The 16,651-nt window shown below is 41.0% G+C and overlaps 1 protein-coding gene across 1 annotated transcript in view; it reads right to left on the bottom strand.

The window, feature by feature from the left end:
- Nucleotides 1-567: 567 nt before the first annotated feature.
- Nucleotides 568-16,651, bottom strand: part of LOC144677641 (sushi, von Willebrand factor type A, EGF and pentraxin domain-containing protein 1-like) — a gene marked incomplete at its 5' end in the record, with an annotated part of 36,018 nt that continues 19,934 nt past the window's right edge. Inside the window, 5 exons of the mRNA XM_078537681.1 lie at nt 568-714; nt 2,763-2,859; nt 5,566-5,757; nt 14,831-15,013; nt 16,097-16,170. Of these exons, the coding sequence (XP_078393807.1) occupies nt 576-714; nt 2,763-2,859; nt 5,566-5,757; nt 14,831-15,013; nt 16,097-16,170 (685 nt within the window). The remainder of the gene's footprint in view (nt 715-2,762; nt 2,860-5,565; nt 5,758-14,830; nt 15,014-16,096; nt 16,171-16,651) is intronic.

The raw sequence follows: 16,651 nt of genomic DNA, 5'->3' as shown, positions 1-16,651 counted from the left end.
ATTTGAGTTGAACAAAATACCCGACAATTGTGAAATTTGAACATTTTGATCACGAGAAAATTAGCCTCTGAGACACAATAGGATATTTGAATGTCAAAGAAATTCCTCATTGGAATTTCCAGTGGTAACTGCACTACTCTGTAGCAGGGAAGGTGTCAGAACTGTGCAAATGCAAACAACCTGGAACTCATTAAAAGTTATATGACTGAATCCAGGTGATAAGTTTCCTACATCAAAATGCATCAGGTTTAATTTGGTTTGTGTAGCTTCTAAATTCAAGAGGTATAATTCAGTAGTTGCCAAAAGGTTACTGCAAAACTCTTGCTTACACAGTATTTCTAATACTTGAAGAATGTTTTTACTTCTTGTTCCACTCCAGCCAATAATCACTGTGGTATTCAATGACCCTTGAAAGACTGCTCTTGCAGAAGAGATTAGTAAGGAAGCAGAGTCCATATGATAGCAGAGACTGAATAACAGTTAAGGTACTAGCTTGATTAGTTGAATGGTTGTTTCTTCAGGTTAAGAATGAAGTGTCAAAAATCAAAGTATTACTTATATTGCTGTAGCATAGTTCAATCCTTGGGCACAGAAAAAAACCAAGGCAACCATTCTATGCCACTTAGAACTCCGAACTTACGTTCACACGTTGGAATCTGGCCATCCCAACCATCAGCTGTACATAACCGGTAGTCCCTACCAATCATGTTATATCTGGAAAAGAAAAAGAAATCAAGAAACTGCTGCAGTAATATAAAAAATTACCTAATATCAAAAATGAAACCGATTTCTTCTGACACACCACCTGTTCTAAAGGTGATATGAATTAGGATTTATAATGGTAAATAACATTTTAATTCATTAGCAGTGGAGCAGAGTGAAAAGCAAAATAACTTGCATGGTCACTACAGAACTCCAGCTGGGCCATCAGCAGCCTACGTCCCAAGCACATCACCCCTCCCCCGCACCCCCCAACAAAACCTTCTACTTTTCTGCCTCAATCCCTTCACCTTTCAGTCAACTTCTTTGATCAAACTCTTTGTCAGCTGCCCCAATATCCCCTTTCCTTATTTGGCTCAGATATAACTTTTGCCTGGTAATGCTCCTGTGAAGCACCATGGGAATGTTTTATTACAACGGGTGCTAAATGAATGAGCATTGATGTTGCTGGTTTTGTGAAAGAAATCATGTTTGACAGATGTTCTTGAGCATGCAACAGGCAGCGTAAAGGGGAGTCAGTTTATGTTGTGTATCTATATTTCCTAAAGGCATAAAGTGGCTCAGTTTCCTGCAGAAGAACTCATAACATTGGAGGTGATATCTTAGCATAGATAGAGAATTGGCTAACTGACTTGAAACATGCAGGTTATATGGGTCATTTTCAGGTTGGCAAAATGTAACCAGTGGGGTGCCACAGGGATCAGTGCTGGGGTCAACTATTTACAACCTATATTAATGACTTGGATGAAGGGACAAAGTGTATTGTAGCTAAATTTGCTGAAGATACAAGATAAGCAGGAAAACCTTTGAGAACGATACAAAAAATCTGCAAAGGAATAGTGATAGGTTAATTGAGTGGGCAAAAAAATTGGCAGATGAACTATAATCTGGAAATGTGAGGTTGTCCACTTTTGTGGAAAAAAAGTAGAATGCTAAAGAGAGAGAGACTGCAGAGTACAAGGATGTCCTTGTACATGAATCACAAAAAAATCACTTACCCTGCAGGTACAGCAAGCAATGAGGAAGGCAAATGAAATGTTGGCCTTTATTGCAAGGGCAATGGAGCATAGAAATGGGGAGACCATACCTGGAGTACTGCATACAGCTTTGGACTCCATACTTATGAAGCATATGCTTTCATTCCAAGCAGTTCAGAGAAGGTTCACTAGGCTGATTCTTTGGATGAAAAGAGTTGTCTTAGGAGGAAAGGTTGAGCAGGTTGGACCTACACTCATTGGAATTTAGAAGAATGAGAGGTAATCTTATTGAAAGAAGATTCTGAAGGGACTCGAAAGGGGAGATGCTGGGAGGATGTGTCCCCTTATAAGGGAATCTAGAACTAAGGTTGGAGTTTCAAATTCGGACATCTCATTTAAGACAGATGAAGAGGAACTTCTGATCCGCAATCAATGGAATTCTCTGCTCCAGAGAGCAGTGGAGACAGAGTCATTGAATATATTCAAAGCGGAGGCCAACTGATTGTCCAGGGAGTCAAGGGTGATGCTGGCAGGCAGGAAAGTGGAGTTAACACTTCAATTCAAACAGATCAGCCACAATCTTATCAAATGGCACAGCAGGCTCAATGGGCTACTCCTCCTATTACTCATGATCTTATGCCGGATTTTGGCAGCTTATCATGGGAAGAGTTTTCATGCATCTTGACTCAGTTGAACAGTAGTATTAAATATTTTAAGGAAGTAAGCACCAAGTTTCAATTCTGAACCCTCAGATTATGTACTTCCTTTGAATAAATTGTCATGGTATCTAGCTGATGGGATTTGGACACTCAATTCAGTTGTTATTGGGTGAAAATATAAGCACATTAACTTTCCATATTGTAAAATAATAAGACAACCAAGTTATAGAACAGGAAAAATTATTCAAAGGCAACGCAGGAAATCATCACCAGAAATAAACTGAGCAAGTGGTTTCCTTCTTGGGGAAGTTACCACGACAGACCTCAACTTAAAATCTGAACAAAATATAATCTTTTACAACAGAGTGAACAACCTCATTCAGTGATTGATAAACTGGACACTTACCCTTCATCGCAATAAAAAGTAACTCTACTTCCAAAAGTGGTATTTGGTGCAATATAATATCCATTCTGCATCTCTCCAGGATTGCCACAGTTTTTTGCTAGAAAAAAAAGATGTTAAAATACACCACATCCTCTCATGGGGTTTTGAATGCAATTCACAGTTTAACTTTATGAAAACCACTGCATGGGTTAGCTCCAATTCTTCTAGGATTTATATTCAAGTTTTCACAGCAATGGAAATTAAAGAATCTGTCCAATGATACAAAATTTGATAATGTCATGACTTTGCTTTCAATGTAAGCCCAAGGCAATCTCATAAAGAATGTGTTTTACCAGTCAATCCAAACTCAATGAATGATCCTGCTTTATTTTAATAATGGTTATATCTATTAAGGCCATGGTAGAATATGGCCAGATTAATAAAGAAAATCGCAGATGCGCAGAAGTTCAGCAATTTCCTTGGCAAATTTGTGATCAAGACAGGTAAAGAAATTTAGATAGCCTCTCATCACTTTACATGTGAAGCACTTTGGGTGTTTGTGAGCAATGACGTACTCTGATGTGCAGTCACTGTTATTTAAGTAAATAAGGCAATCATTCTGCACACTGAAAGCTCCCACAGCAGCAATGAGATGAGTGGCTGGTGAATCCATTTATAATGAAGGAAATGTGTTGGCCAGGACACTGACAAAAACAATTTCAACATGAAAACAAACTATTGGAAACATTGAATAGGTCTGACAGCACATGTGGTGAGAGAAACAAATGTAATGTTTCAGGTTGAAGTGCAACCCTAGGTTATTTGCTTGCATCCTGCTGTGAAAGGTGAACATGAAACATTGACTCAGTCAACAAAGCCAGCCACTGCCCAGTTCAGCAGTTCTGGTCTACAATTCAACACAAAGAATGAGAGGTTGCATATATCTTTATGGACAACAGCAAGAACTGTGCATCAGTCAGATCTCCATCACAGCCCAATGGCACTGTTCAGGCACTAGCATCTTTCCCACTTACACAGGCTGCTCTGCTTTTGCTTCGCCCATGAACAACTGGGTGAATTACCTGGCTTACACTCTTGCCAATTCTTAACAGCACAGCATAAACCTGCCATGTGGAGGTCATCTCCAGGGGCAATCATAACACTCCATATTGCACCATGATTAGGGTTGACTATGCAAATCACAATTTTTCAGTGACTGTTGTAGTATTTGAGAGCTGGCCACACCCAGGTGTACATGCTGATAAGTGCTTCACATTCTCTACACTCAGTCGAAGTCTTAAGACACTATTAAGAAACTATTAGAAACATTGAACAGGTCTGACAGCACCCGTGGCGAGAGAAACAAATTTAATAGGCAGAATTTTCTGCCAGTTGGGCAGGCGGGCCCGACCCAATCTCCGGCAGGTGGGGAGACGATTCCTGCCGGAGAAGCGGGCCCCGCCACCATTTTACGTGGACGGGCCAATTAACACACGCCCAGAGTGACGTCCAGCGGGAAGCACTATGTGCTTCCTGTGCGGCCGAGGGGGGATTCCCCAAAAGCAAGAGTGCGCTCTTTCGCGCATGTGCACAAAAGATCGCACATCTCCCTGATGCTAAGTGCTGCCTCAGGGAGATCGCTTCCACGTTGAAAAATATAAAAAATTAAGAAAAGAAAATTACCGAACGCCGCCCCCCCCATCATGTGACAATGTCACATGTGATGGAACATGTTCATAATTTACATAATAACTTTGTTAAACCGTTTAAAACCCTGCATGAAACCTCATCCCGCCGCTGGATGAGGTTTCATGTTTTTTCTAGTTGCCGTTGGGGCTCCTGGCCTGCCTGCCAAACTTAAGGTTGGACGGGCAGGTCCTTTAACTGCTTAATTGATCCATTGATCAATTGAGGCCATTGACAGGTTGGCGGGCGCGCAGCTGATTTTGCTGAGCCGCCGCCTTCCTGAAAATTTTAATGGGATGCGGTGATGTCGGGAATTCAGCCCGACGTCATCCTACGTCAATTTACGCGTCGGCGAGTGGGCCCCGCCCCCCCAAAGTTAAAATCCTGCCCCCTATTTCTGATACTCAGTAATTAACCTAGCTTCTGTTCCAATTTCAGAAGCAACAAAAAAGAAAATTAATCATTTCACCTCACTGCTGCTCAACCTTGATTAACGAATGACAACAGATTCTAATATAGCCAGTTCAGCGAGAAATATACTATTGACATACATCTGGATATGGTTGGATTTTAATAGGGTCATGAAGAAAGGGAAGACAGGCGAGGAACAGGAGGAGCACAAATTTACCTAAAGGTTAACACCCTTCTTGGTGACTAAAGAAATGACCTATCATGGAATAACCAGCAATTTCATGATGGCAAAGACATCCAAAAATATATATCCAGTTTCAATTGTTAGCAGGCTTTTTGTTTGATTACTCATTGATAGCGTGCAAACATAAGACGTACAAAAGACTTGGTTTTCAAATAACAGCGTCCAATACTCTGGTGTCATTAGCACCCAGCGTAGAACACAAGTGGTTCCCATTACTGATCAATATCCAGCGATCCTTGTTGAGATTTTTACTGCATATTGGGTTAGAAATGATTCAAGCCAAACTATGGTGCCGCCTACATTTGAGGCACTCACCGTCACTCAGACTCACATACAAGAATGGTCACTTGGCTTAGTACCAAAAAACTGCCTGTCTCTACAGAAATGAAACCCAGCACAAGTCGTTTCCTTTGAGAGAAAACGGATCAAGGGAAAAAAAGTGAGGGCAAGGGAAGAGGGGAAATAAAATTGCTCATTACTTACGTTCACAAACAGCCCGCAATGGTGACCAAGTTGAATTTGTCCTGCAGGTAACAAGTCTTGAACCCCCTTCCTGAAACACGTAACCTCGGTAACATCTGTAACTAACTTTAGTACCCACAGGAAAGGTGGTCAGAGAAATATATTTATCATCTGGAGTGCCATTTTCCAATATTGGAGGCTTGCCACAGTCACCTTTTAAAAAAAAAACATCAAGTTCATAGTTTCAACAAGTCTCTTCCAGGTCAAGGTCACATGTGGAAGGTATCTCCAAATCTAAACTACCTCAGGTCTTTCAGTCTAATACTAGCATTTGATCTTTTAAACTTGCATTTTGATTTTCTGACCAGTGTCAAATTCATTGATTTTTTTCTTAGCCACCTTCCTTCTTCATAATGGCATTCCCTTCTACAAATGAGTCCAAATTTACGATTCGCAAGGACCAAAAATAAAACAAGTATGAAATACAAATGACGGTGGCGATGTCCAATACAAGCACTCAAAAACAAATTTAAGAACTTCCTGTGAACACCAAATTACTCATTTAAAAAAGTGAAAAGATGATTTCCAAAAGATAGTTTCCCAGGAACTCAGCCAGGGAAAGAGAGAGAAACAGAATGGGGAATTTTAATCTTACATACAAGATGGAATCCAGGTGCACAGCAATTAAAATTGCCCTGCAGGCTTGCTCAGATGCAGAGCTCAGTTCATTTGGTCATTTAATTTAACCTGGTCTTTTGCACAGGTGGAAAAGGACACTTTTCTACAACTGCCTTGCTAGTTTCTGAGATTTATCCCAATTCTATCAGGAACTGACTGCAAATTTAACTGGCAATCTGAGCCAGAAATCTAGTGTGGTATTCTTGGCAGGTACAGTTGTGAGAAGATCCTTTGGGGCTAGAAGTGACCAAACAGGAAAGTTTCAAAGTGGGCTTTGGGAAAAAAAATGTTTTTAGGAGGCCAGGAGACATGCTCCATTGGACACATAAGAAATGATCCCATGCTTTTAGGTGATCTCTTCCTGATCAACATACACTTGCAGAATCCTAAACATAAGACACAATACTGGCAATTTTAGTCCTGGCCAGCTGCCACCTAACATTTGATCTCTCAGGGGACAGCTATTACCCTCCAAGTTTTGACAAAGAAAGAAAGCAAGTGTCTTTCTTAATCCAAATTTTCACCTGGGAGGCAAATCTTATCCAGGGTAGGATGTGAGCGGATGACCTTTGAACAAGCCACAGTTTGCAGACAAAGCAAATGAGTTGCCAACAAGGAAGACTGGAGAAATTAAGTGTAAAAGGTGTCCATAAGTGAGAAAAGCATCGATAGGGCTGAGGGGTGGGGGGGGGGGGGGGGGGGGGAGAGAAAAAAAGGGCGGTAGGGCAGAGGTAGGACGTAGTCTTGGCAATGGCTGGGATGTGGGCTTTGGAACATCGTGCATCAAACACAATATCAAGGCTTCACAGAATCTGATTCAGTCTGATTGGCTGCAGATTGGAAGGGAGGAATCCGTGGCAAAAGTAGAGTTCATTGCAGTCAACAGCAACAATAGCTCTAGTCTCCCTGATATTCAGTTGTAGGAAAATTTCACTCATCCACAACTTCATGTCAGTCTGACAGCATAACTAGTCAGAGATTGAGGAAAATGGAGAGGTACAGCAATGGGCAGAGTTTTCCACCTGTCGGTGGTGGGGAGGGGAGAGTTTAGGATCGGGCGCGGAGGCACACCTCTGATCTGCACCGCCATTTTACATGGGCGGGCCAATCAAGCACGAAAGAGCGCACTCATCTCCTTGAGGCGAAGTGCTGCCTCAGGAAGATCGGCGCCACACTAAAAAATCTTAAAAATAGAAAAAATAAATTTCCCTGACATGTCCCCTCATGTGACATTGTCACATGAGTTGGGACCGGTCCTTCACTTTCAAAGACACTATTATTACATTTTTAAAAACCTACATGAAACCTCATCCCACCCATGGATGAGGTTTCATACTCTTTCATGCTTCCAGGGCTCCCGGCCTGCCCGCCAACCTCAAGGATGGACGGGCACGTCTACAAATTACTTTAATGAGTTTGTCAATTACCTCAATTGGCCATTGACAGGTTGGTGGGCGCACAGCTGATTCTGCTGGGCCCCCACCTACCTGAAAATTGAAATGGGGCGGGTTCACGTCGGGAGTTCCACCCAACGCCATTCCGCGTCATTTTATGCGTCGGCGAGCGGGCCCCACTCGCCGACCGGGAAATCTTGGCCAATGTTTCTTCAACATTTCATTCAAACTAGAATATACAGTGATGTCAATTGTATTTCATTTACTCCAAGCAGAGGGTTCTTTGAGAAAATTTTATGGTAATGGCAACGAGATGCAAACAGTGAGCTTTCGCCGTTGGCTGTTCCTCGGGAGTGACAATCAAGCATTTACTAACATTTCATTCTGGAGCTGCACAGCACATATTTCACTTAATGCAGTACTGAGGGAACGCTGCATCATTGGGCCAGCTAACTCCAATGCCGACACTGTAACAAATATTTTTCATTGGACATGGAGCCCTTTTGTGCCATTATGACAGAACTTAATCAAGTGATTTATTTAAGAGTCACTTATTTTTCTTTGTAATTATTTTCAAGTCCAGCTGGAAGAACTTCAATATATCATGCATTGCATCATGTACATATTTGAAAATTTGTTGCTATTGTTTGACTTGGTTAATTTTTATAAAATAAAATTTTATTTTATAATATAAAAATAAAAATCAGAAGAATTGAACAAATATGGAATGTCCTGAGCACCCATAAAAATGAAGTTACCAAACAATTCCAAAAAAACTCAAAAATAGGAAAAGAGACAAGTTAAAGAAAGATGTCGACAAACCAAAATTACTAAAAATGTGATCAATATTTGAGCCATAATTTGTTCTATAGTTAAAAATTTTGAACAGTTAACTGTGGACTTTCCTCAACAGAGAGATTTAGTTTTACAGATTTGAGTCAAGGTCCATCCACATCTTGTAGTTTCACCTTCAAGCTCAAGAAACGGTTACTCACGTTCACAGGTAGGTGGTGGTGGCACAAATGTGTTATTTTCACTACATTTAATAACACTCTTTCCAACCATTTTAAAACCTTCATTACATTGATATGTGATAGTATCCAGATATTTGTATGGAGGTCGAAAACCAGTCACTATCTGTCCATTGCTAGGCGTTTGAGGGCGATCACATTGAACAACTGCAAAAAGCAATCAGAGAGAGAGAAAAGATGAAAGTATGCAGCAGGTCATATGACAAGAGCAGATCATCACAAACAACAATAAGAAATACAATCTCGCATTTCTACTTACACAACGCAGCTATTTGCATTTTCAGCTCCTCTAATACATTTCTCTACCTTAACCATCAGAATCTCTCAAATATTTAAATCCATTGAATAATTTGGCTGAAGGTTAAGCATTATTTGTGATAACCTTTATTCGTAAACTGTGAAATGATTTAGATATGTTAACAAGTCCTCCCTCAACATTCTTTTCACTAGACTACAACACAATTTCTGATCCGTCCAAAGTTCATTCCTTTTTGCATTTGGAACTATTCTTGTTGCTCATGCTTGAATCCATATGATGTACAAGCAGCACGATGAGACAACATTTTACTGACTGTAACACCCAAGTTCTGAGCGAGAAGGGATCACCTCAAGTAAACGTCTGAATATTTATCATACGAACAATGAAAAGAGAAAACATTTCAATTTTTTAAAAAACTTGTTGAAAATGACAGGTGATGTCATGAAGGACAAGCAGTTTGAGAAAGCAAAAGCTAGATATTTGACAAATGGAACTATCTTTACCCATGTCAATCAGTAAAATGACTTGTCCAGCAGTAGTAGTATGGGAACAAACCGTGCAAAGATCATGCTTCAGAGGGGCATTTACACAAGCGATTTATGATCAAGAAAAAAGGTGCATAAAATTACTATAATAGCTCCTAAATCCCTTAATTAATCTGATTTCCAGTTACACCTCCGTTAAGGCAACAGTAAAACAAAATGGATTTCAACAGACCCGGCAAAGCACAGTGACAGTGATAGTCAAAGTGAATTTTCTTAGCTTCGGTTCCTGCAACAGCAACTTGATGCAAAAAGGCTGGAGGCTTTTCACACTTGTGTTAGATCTTAGAATGGCTTCCCTCTGACACATAACCTCATCTCCTTTATACATGTTTCTCTCCTTAATGTAAATTCCATTGTTCCAAGATGTTTTTGCAACTTTACTCTTCTCATAATATTAGCACAGACATCTCAGGGCAGAGGGGTAAAAGGCTAACATATCATCCACTTTCTGGATAACATGCTATTCCTGCATGTTAACTCAGTGCCAGCATTTCCCAATCTCTTCCCTACCAAAATAAATAACTTGACATTTCTCCCTATTATGTTCCATCTGCCACATCCTGGCCCACTCACTTAACATGTCCAAGTTGATCTGGTGTTGCAATCTAGTTAAGGACAATTAACATTTAAAAAGAGGTCCGAATACTTTGTTTGAACCACTGGAACTATACCACAAGATTTCTTGTTTTAAAAACAAGAAATCGAAGCTGAAGAACCCTGTTTCAGATACTACGAAGTAGGCTTTGTAGTCTTCAGTATATTAACGGCATGTCTTTATTCCCAACTTATAACTATAAACATAGCTTATAGTTATAAAATGTATATAAACATACAGTATAGAGGGTCAGGTATGGAGCAGACTCCATCCTAGGTCTTACACATCCCTGTCCAACTCTAGACAGACCCTGGCTCATGTGCCTTCTTGTACTATGGCCTGCACTGTACTCAGTCCCACATCAACCCTGTATGTACCAGATCCTACTGCTACAAAACCTTTTCAAATATAAAAAGGATTAAAACAAAACAAATATACATGTTATGCATGCAGGTTTACTTTTCATTCCCAAGAATTCGCTCATAAATGCACAGCAATCTTAAGGGTGGGGACTACCCATAAATTATGCCAAGGTCCTCTGCAGAATTTTTTCTCAGCAGCAAAACTTTATTTACCCTCTCTTAACTGTGGCTGTCTTAGTTCTTTGTTCTGGTAACTGTTCCAATATTTCCAAGCTAATTTAGTGGTTACTTTTTTTTTGCAGTGAGACACTTGAGGCCTACTGTAGCTTCTCCCGCTGGCTTCAAAACAGGCAAGCTTACAACTTCTGTTTCCTCAAAAGATTCAAACGAGAACAAGCCTCACTCACAATCCACACCATCAATTTTGACTTTGATTTATTCTGCTTACAGTGCAGGTCTATTCTAACTGTTATTTACTCTGGCTAACTTCCCTCAGTGAGCAGCACATTACATGGAGGTCCAGACTGCGACTATACTCAGCAACCACCCAGATAAACAGGAACCAGGTAACTTCCCTGAGCTCCTCCCATCTCCATGACAACGTCGCCTGCTCTGGGCTGTCCTCAAAATGATCAAGGTAATTGTTTCTCATTTACAAATTCTTTCAGCTGAAGTAAACAAATTTTCACAACCTTTCAAGGTTTACTCAATGCTTTTAAATTAATTTAACTCCATCTCCCAAAACAAAAACCCTCTCTCTGGACTGCACTACTTTGCAAGCACTGCAGACATCACATTTCCAGCTCTTAAGTAAGCCCAGATGCTTTTTTATAGCTCTCTCTCTCTCCTGACTTAAACTAAACAAAAATGGGTCACCTCTTGACCTACTATTTATTAATTGCAGCAATCTCCCGGCTTTCAGCAGAGTTGACTCATCAGAGTCTCAGCTAGTAGAAATACAGGGCTCTCAGCACAGCTTTCAAATGGAGTGTGGCTTGGCCAGAGTGAACAGCTAGGAGTTTGTGGAGTGAGGGAACCTAAATGGTCAATCTCTTTCTAAAAATCTAGTTAAGTACAAGCTAAATGCAGACAAAAAAACTACTATTTAAGTTTAAATTTCTCCAGTCTTAAGCAGGGGTAAAGAAACTATTAAAGACCACCTGTATTTAGCAATTAGGTAACAAGCTTAATCTGGTTTCTAGCAGACTTGACTCATCAGCGGCTCAGCTAATAGAAATACAAAGGTCTCAGTGCAGCTTTGACAGAGTGAGCAGCTTGGAGTTTGAGCAAAGAGGTGCTTTTTCTTTTTCCTTTTCTAACTTTTTCAGGTTCTTACTTCGGTACAGAGAAAGAAGCTGACTGGTGAGTAACTGCTCAGTTATTGTAAAGTTAAGGCATGACAGGGCAGCTCGGACAAGTGGAATGTATCTCCTGTGGCATATGAGAAGTCATGCATGCACCATGTGCCCTACATAATCACATTTGCACCAGGTGTCACTAAGGACTAAGGAGGCTTTAAAAATTAAGCTGGATCTTCTGAGCACAAGGAAGCCTAACTAGGTACTTTTTAAAAGATCCTAAAAGTATTTTTTTTAAAAAACTTTACTAAGATCTGAAGATGCACCCAATCAGACAACAGGTTTATCAGGCTTTTAAAACTGACTTAATTAGTCACAATTGGTGAAGTAGATACCAGGGCAGACATGGATTCTATTTAACATCGTACCCAAATGATGGTGCCTGCGGCAGTGCACCACTACCAGCCTTTGTTTTTGTGCTTCAAGTCCTGAAGTGGGACTCGATCCTGCATCCTTCTGGCTCGGATGCTAGTGCTACCAGAGGCATGGCTGCTGGCAGTCAACTCCAGGGGTAACAAAGACATGATTAAGCAAATGAGCAGGGGCCAGATTTGGGTGACAGATGTGGAAATAGGCTGTCATGATTATGACGACATGTGGCTGGAAGTTCACTTCAGGGTCAAATATCACACCAACCTTGTTAATAGGCTGGTTCAGCCTCAGACACTTGTCAGGGGGATTGAGCAGTCAGAGACACAGGTCTCCTGCCCAATATCTATAGGCTGCCTTTAAAGAGGCGATATAGTTTGGCTACAGTAAAGGTACATTCTCACAAGGGGGGAGGAAAAAGACAAAAACAACCAACAGCAGAGTAATGTGAAAGAGAGGGAGAGATGAAGCAGAAAAAGGGTGCTTGAGGTTAAAGGAGAGATGAGGCTAATGAGGTTATTCTGGTGTACATGGATTTCCAAAAAGCATTTGATAAAGTGCTTCAAACAGGCTTGTCAGCAAAGTAAAAGCTGACTGAAAAAGTAGAGGGTAACTGTGAACAGTTGTTTCAGACTGCAGGATGGCATGCGCCAGGGCTACCGGAGTCAGTATTAGGGCCGCTGCTTTTCTTGGTCTATATTCCATGACTTAGGCTTGGATCTGGGTGTGCAGTGCACAATTTCAAAATTTACAGATGATAAAAATCTTGGAAGTATTGTGAACTGGTGGCAGGAGAATAGTGATGGACATCAAAAGAACATAGACTGGATGGAGGAATGGGTGGATGTGTGGCAAAGGAAATTTAATGCAGACAAAGTTGATAGTGGCAATATGTAAAAACAGCTAAGGGTGCAAGAGCAGAGGGATTGGGGTATATGTGCAAGAATTTTTGAAGGTGGCATGGCTGGTTAAGAAAGGTTGAAAGAAAGGTAAAGAAAGGTTTGTCTACTGCATTCGCTGCTCCCAGTGCAATCTCCTCTACATTGGAGAGACCAAACGCAGAGTGGGTGACCGCTTTGCGGATCACCTTCAGTCTGTCCGCAAGCATGACCCAGACCTCCCTGTTGCTTGTCATTTCAACACACCACCCTGCTCTCATACCCACATGTCCGTCCTTGGCCTGCTGCAATGTTCCACTGAAGCACAACGCAAACTGGAGGAACAGCACCTCATCTTCTGACTGGCACTTTACGGCCTTCCAGACTTAATAGTGAGTTCAACAATTTCAGATCATGAACTCTCTCCTCCATCCCCACCCCCTTTCCGACCCCCCCTTTTTCCAATAATTTATTATTTTTTTTACAAATAAATTTTTCTTTTCCCACCTATTTTTAAATTTATTTCAATCTATTGTTTTATCTCCACTTTTTAAACCATTTCAATCCCTTCCCCCACCCCACTCCCATGAGGGCCATCTGCCACTAGCATGTCCTGCTTGCTACCCTTAATGTCCCCATTAGCACATTCCTCGGATAATATCACCACCGTCAACTCCCCTTTGTCCTTTTGTCTATGACACCTTTGGCAATCTCTTCTTTGCCTCCACTTATCATTGGCCCCCTATCCAGCTCTACCTGTCCCACCCCCCTCAACCAGCTTATATTTCACCTCATTTCTCTATTTCCTTAGTTCTGATGAAGAGTCATACGGACTCGAAACGTCAACTGTATTCCTCTCCGCAGATGCTGTCAGACCTGCTGAGTTTTTCCATGTATTTTTGTTTTTGTTTCAGATTTCCAGTATCCGCAGTATTTTGCTTTTATTTAAGAAAGGTTGATGGCAGGTCATCAACATACATGTGGAAGCAGCAACAACACAAGTCAGTTGAGGGCCAACACGCAGATGAGAAATGGAGGGCACCAGGGATAGATCCCTAGCTGGTACCGGAGTTAATAGTGCAGGACAGACAAGGGAAGCCATTGCAGCGATTCTACAACTATCATTAAATAGAGAATAATGAAACCAGCATGAGTGCAGTCCCACCCAGCTGGACAACAAATGCTGTATTTGGGGGTGGTGTAGTTAGCCATGTTAAACGGTTGCAGACAGGTCAAGGAGGATGGCCTGGTTGGAACAAGTTGTGGAAGGTATAGCCAGCTAGGAAGAATACACTTCAGGGAAGCTGCATCACCTCTCCATTAGTTTTCCATCAAGGCCATGATGATAATCCAATTCTCCACATTGAGATCATGGATGGCAAGGGCCTTGTTCATTAGGGAGCGGACAATCTGCAGGAGGTGCGAAGAGCGATGGTGATAGCTGATCCACTGGCATTGTGGGGGGTGTTGAAAGGAGGAGACTATCCTACAGTGGGGTACACTGGGCAGGAAGCACCATGCATTGATGGAGTTAGAAAATACAATGCCAGTTAGGACTCTGTCTGACTTGGATAGGCAACATCTCTGGCTCCAATTGAATGCTGCAATGGAGTGTAGAGGGCTTTTGGGGAATTCTGGATAGATGAACAATTAATACCACTAACAACATCAATTGTAAATTCAAAGAAAACCATTCTATTGATAATACTGCAAATGATTAAACCAGTAGCTTTTAGTGTAACTGGACAATAAACCTGTGATATGTTCAAACTTCTCATCTGCAGGAAAGTTGACAATTCTGATCTGTAGTTCTGTACCTTGACATCTTGGTGGATCCTTCGTCCACTCTCCATTTGCTCCACAGGTGATGGTGGCTTCACCAATCAGTGAGTAGTCCTTATTACAGCGATACCGTGCTACACTTCCAAATGTCCAGAACTCTCCAGATGGTGATGAAACTGTCCCATTACTAATAGAGGGAAGATCGGGACATGTGACAACTAGGGAAAAATGAAATTCAGTCAGACTGTCAAATCAAATGTCTCAGTGGCAAAGCATTCTAGTTCACCAACACAAATAGGTATTTTCACTTCTTTTCCACTAGCCTATAACTCAATGGACAACCAATATTATATAGATTGGTTATTGAGGGTGGGGGTGGCAGCAGGGGGTTATGAGGGAATTCCAGTTGCTTTTACATTGATGTGATTTCATTTCATATTTGAGATCATTGGATGTGAACCATCTATATTCTGCTAAAGCAAAGGAGGAAGATCAAAACAAATCTTTTTCATGAAAGCTTTTTCCACAGCAAATTAGAGTATCTAAACCAACAGCCAAGACAGACTGATGCCTAACAGCAACTGAATATTTTAGACATGGCCCTTCATCAGTTCTCTCATGTGCTGATTAACGTACCATCCATTTTCAGCACTCTCTCCTAATTTGAGTTGAACAAAATACCCGACAATTGTGAAATTTGAACATTTTGATCACGAGAAAATTAGCCTCTGAGACACAATAGGATATTTGAATGTCAAAGAAATTCCTCATTGGAATTTCCAGTGGTAACTGCACTACTCTGTAGCAGGGAAGGTGTCAGAACTGTGCAAATGCAAACAACCTGGAACTCATTAAAAGTTATATGACTGAATCCAGGTGATAAGTTTCCTACATCAAAATGCATCAGGTTTAATTTGGTTTGTGTAGCTTCTAAATTCAAGAGGTATAATTCAGTAGTTGCCAAAAGGTTACTGCAAAACTCTTGCTTACACAGTATTTCTAATACTTGAAGAATGTTTTTACTTCTTGTTCCACTCCAGCCAATAATCACTGTGGTATTCAATGACCCTTGAAAGACTGCTCTTGCAGAAGAGATTAGTAAGGAAGCAGAGTCCATATGATAGCAGAGACTGAATAACAGTTAAGGTACTAGCTTGATTAGTTGAATGGTTGTTTCTTCAGGTTAAGAATGAAGTGTCAAAAATCAAAGTATTACTTATATTGCTGTAGCATAGTTCAATCCTTGGGCACAGAAAAAAACCAAGGCAACCATTCTATGCCACTTAGAACTCCGAACTTACGTTCACACGTTGGAATCTGGCCATCCCAACCATCAGCTGTACATAACCGGTAGTCCCTACCAATCATGTTATATCTGGAAAAGAAAAAGAAATCAAGAAACTGCTGCAGTAATATAAAAAATTACCTAATATCAAAAATGAAACCGATTTCTTCTGACACACCACCTGTTCTAAAGGTGATATGAATTAGGATTTATAATGGTAAATAACATTTTAATTCATTAGCAGTGGAGCAGAGTGAAAAGCAAAATAACTTGCATGGTCACTACAGAACTCCAGCTGGGCCATCAGCAGCCTACGTCCCAAGCACATCACCCCTCCCCCGCACCCCCCAACAAAACCTTCTACTTTTCTGCCTCAATCCCTTCACCTTTCAGTCAACTTCTTTGATCAAACTCTTTGTCAGCTGCCCCAATATCCCCTTTCCTTATTTGGCTCAGATATAACTTTTGCCTGGTAATGCTCCTGTGAAGCACCATGGGAATGTTTTATTACAACGGGTGCTAAATGAATGAGCATTGATGTTGCTGGTTTTGTGAAAGAAATCATGTTTGA

This window comes from Cetorhinus maximus, unplaced genomic scaffold (genome assembly GCF_964194155.1).
Source record: "Cetorhinus maximus unplaced genomic scaffold, sCetMax3.hap1.1 HAP1_SCAFFOLD_2800, whole genome shotgun sequence".
In the NCBI taxonomy this organism is placed as follows: domain Eukaryota; kingdom Metazoa; phylum Chordata; class Chondrichthyes; order Lamniformes; family Cetorhinidae; genus Cetorhinus; species Cetorhinus maximus.
The sequence above is the reverse complement of the archived record's forward strand: the minus strand, read 5'-3'. Positions and strand labels throughout refer to the sequence as shown.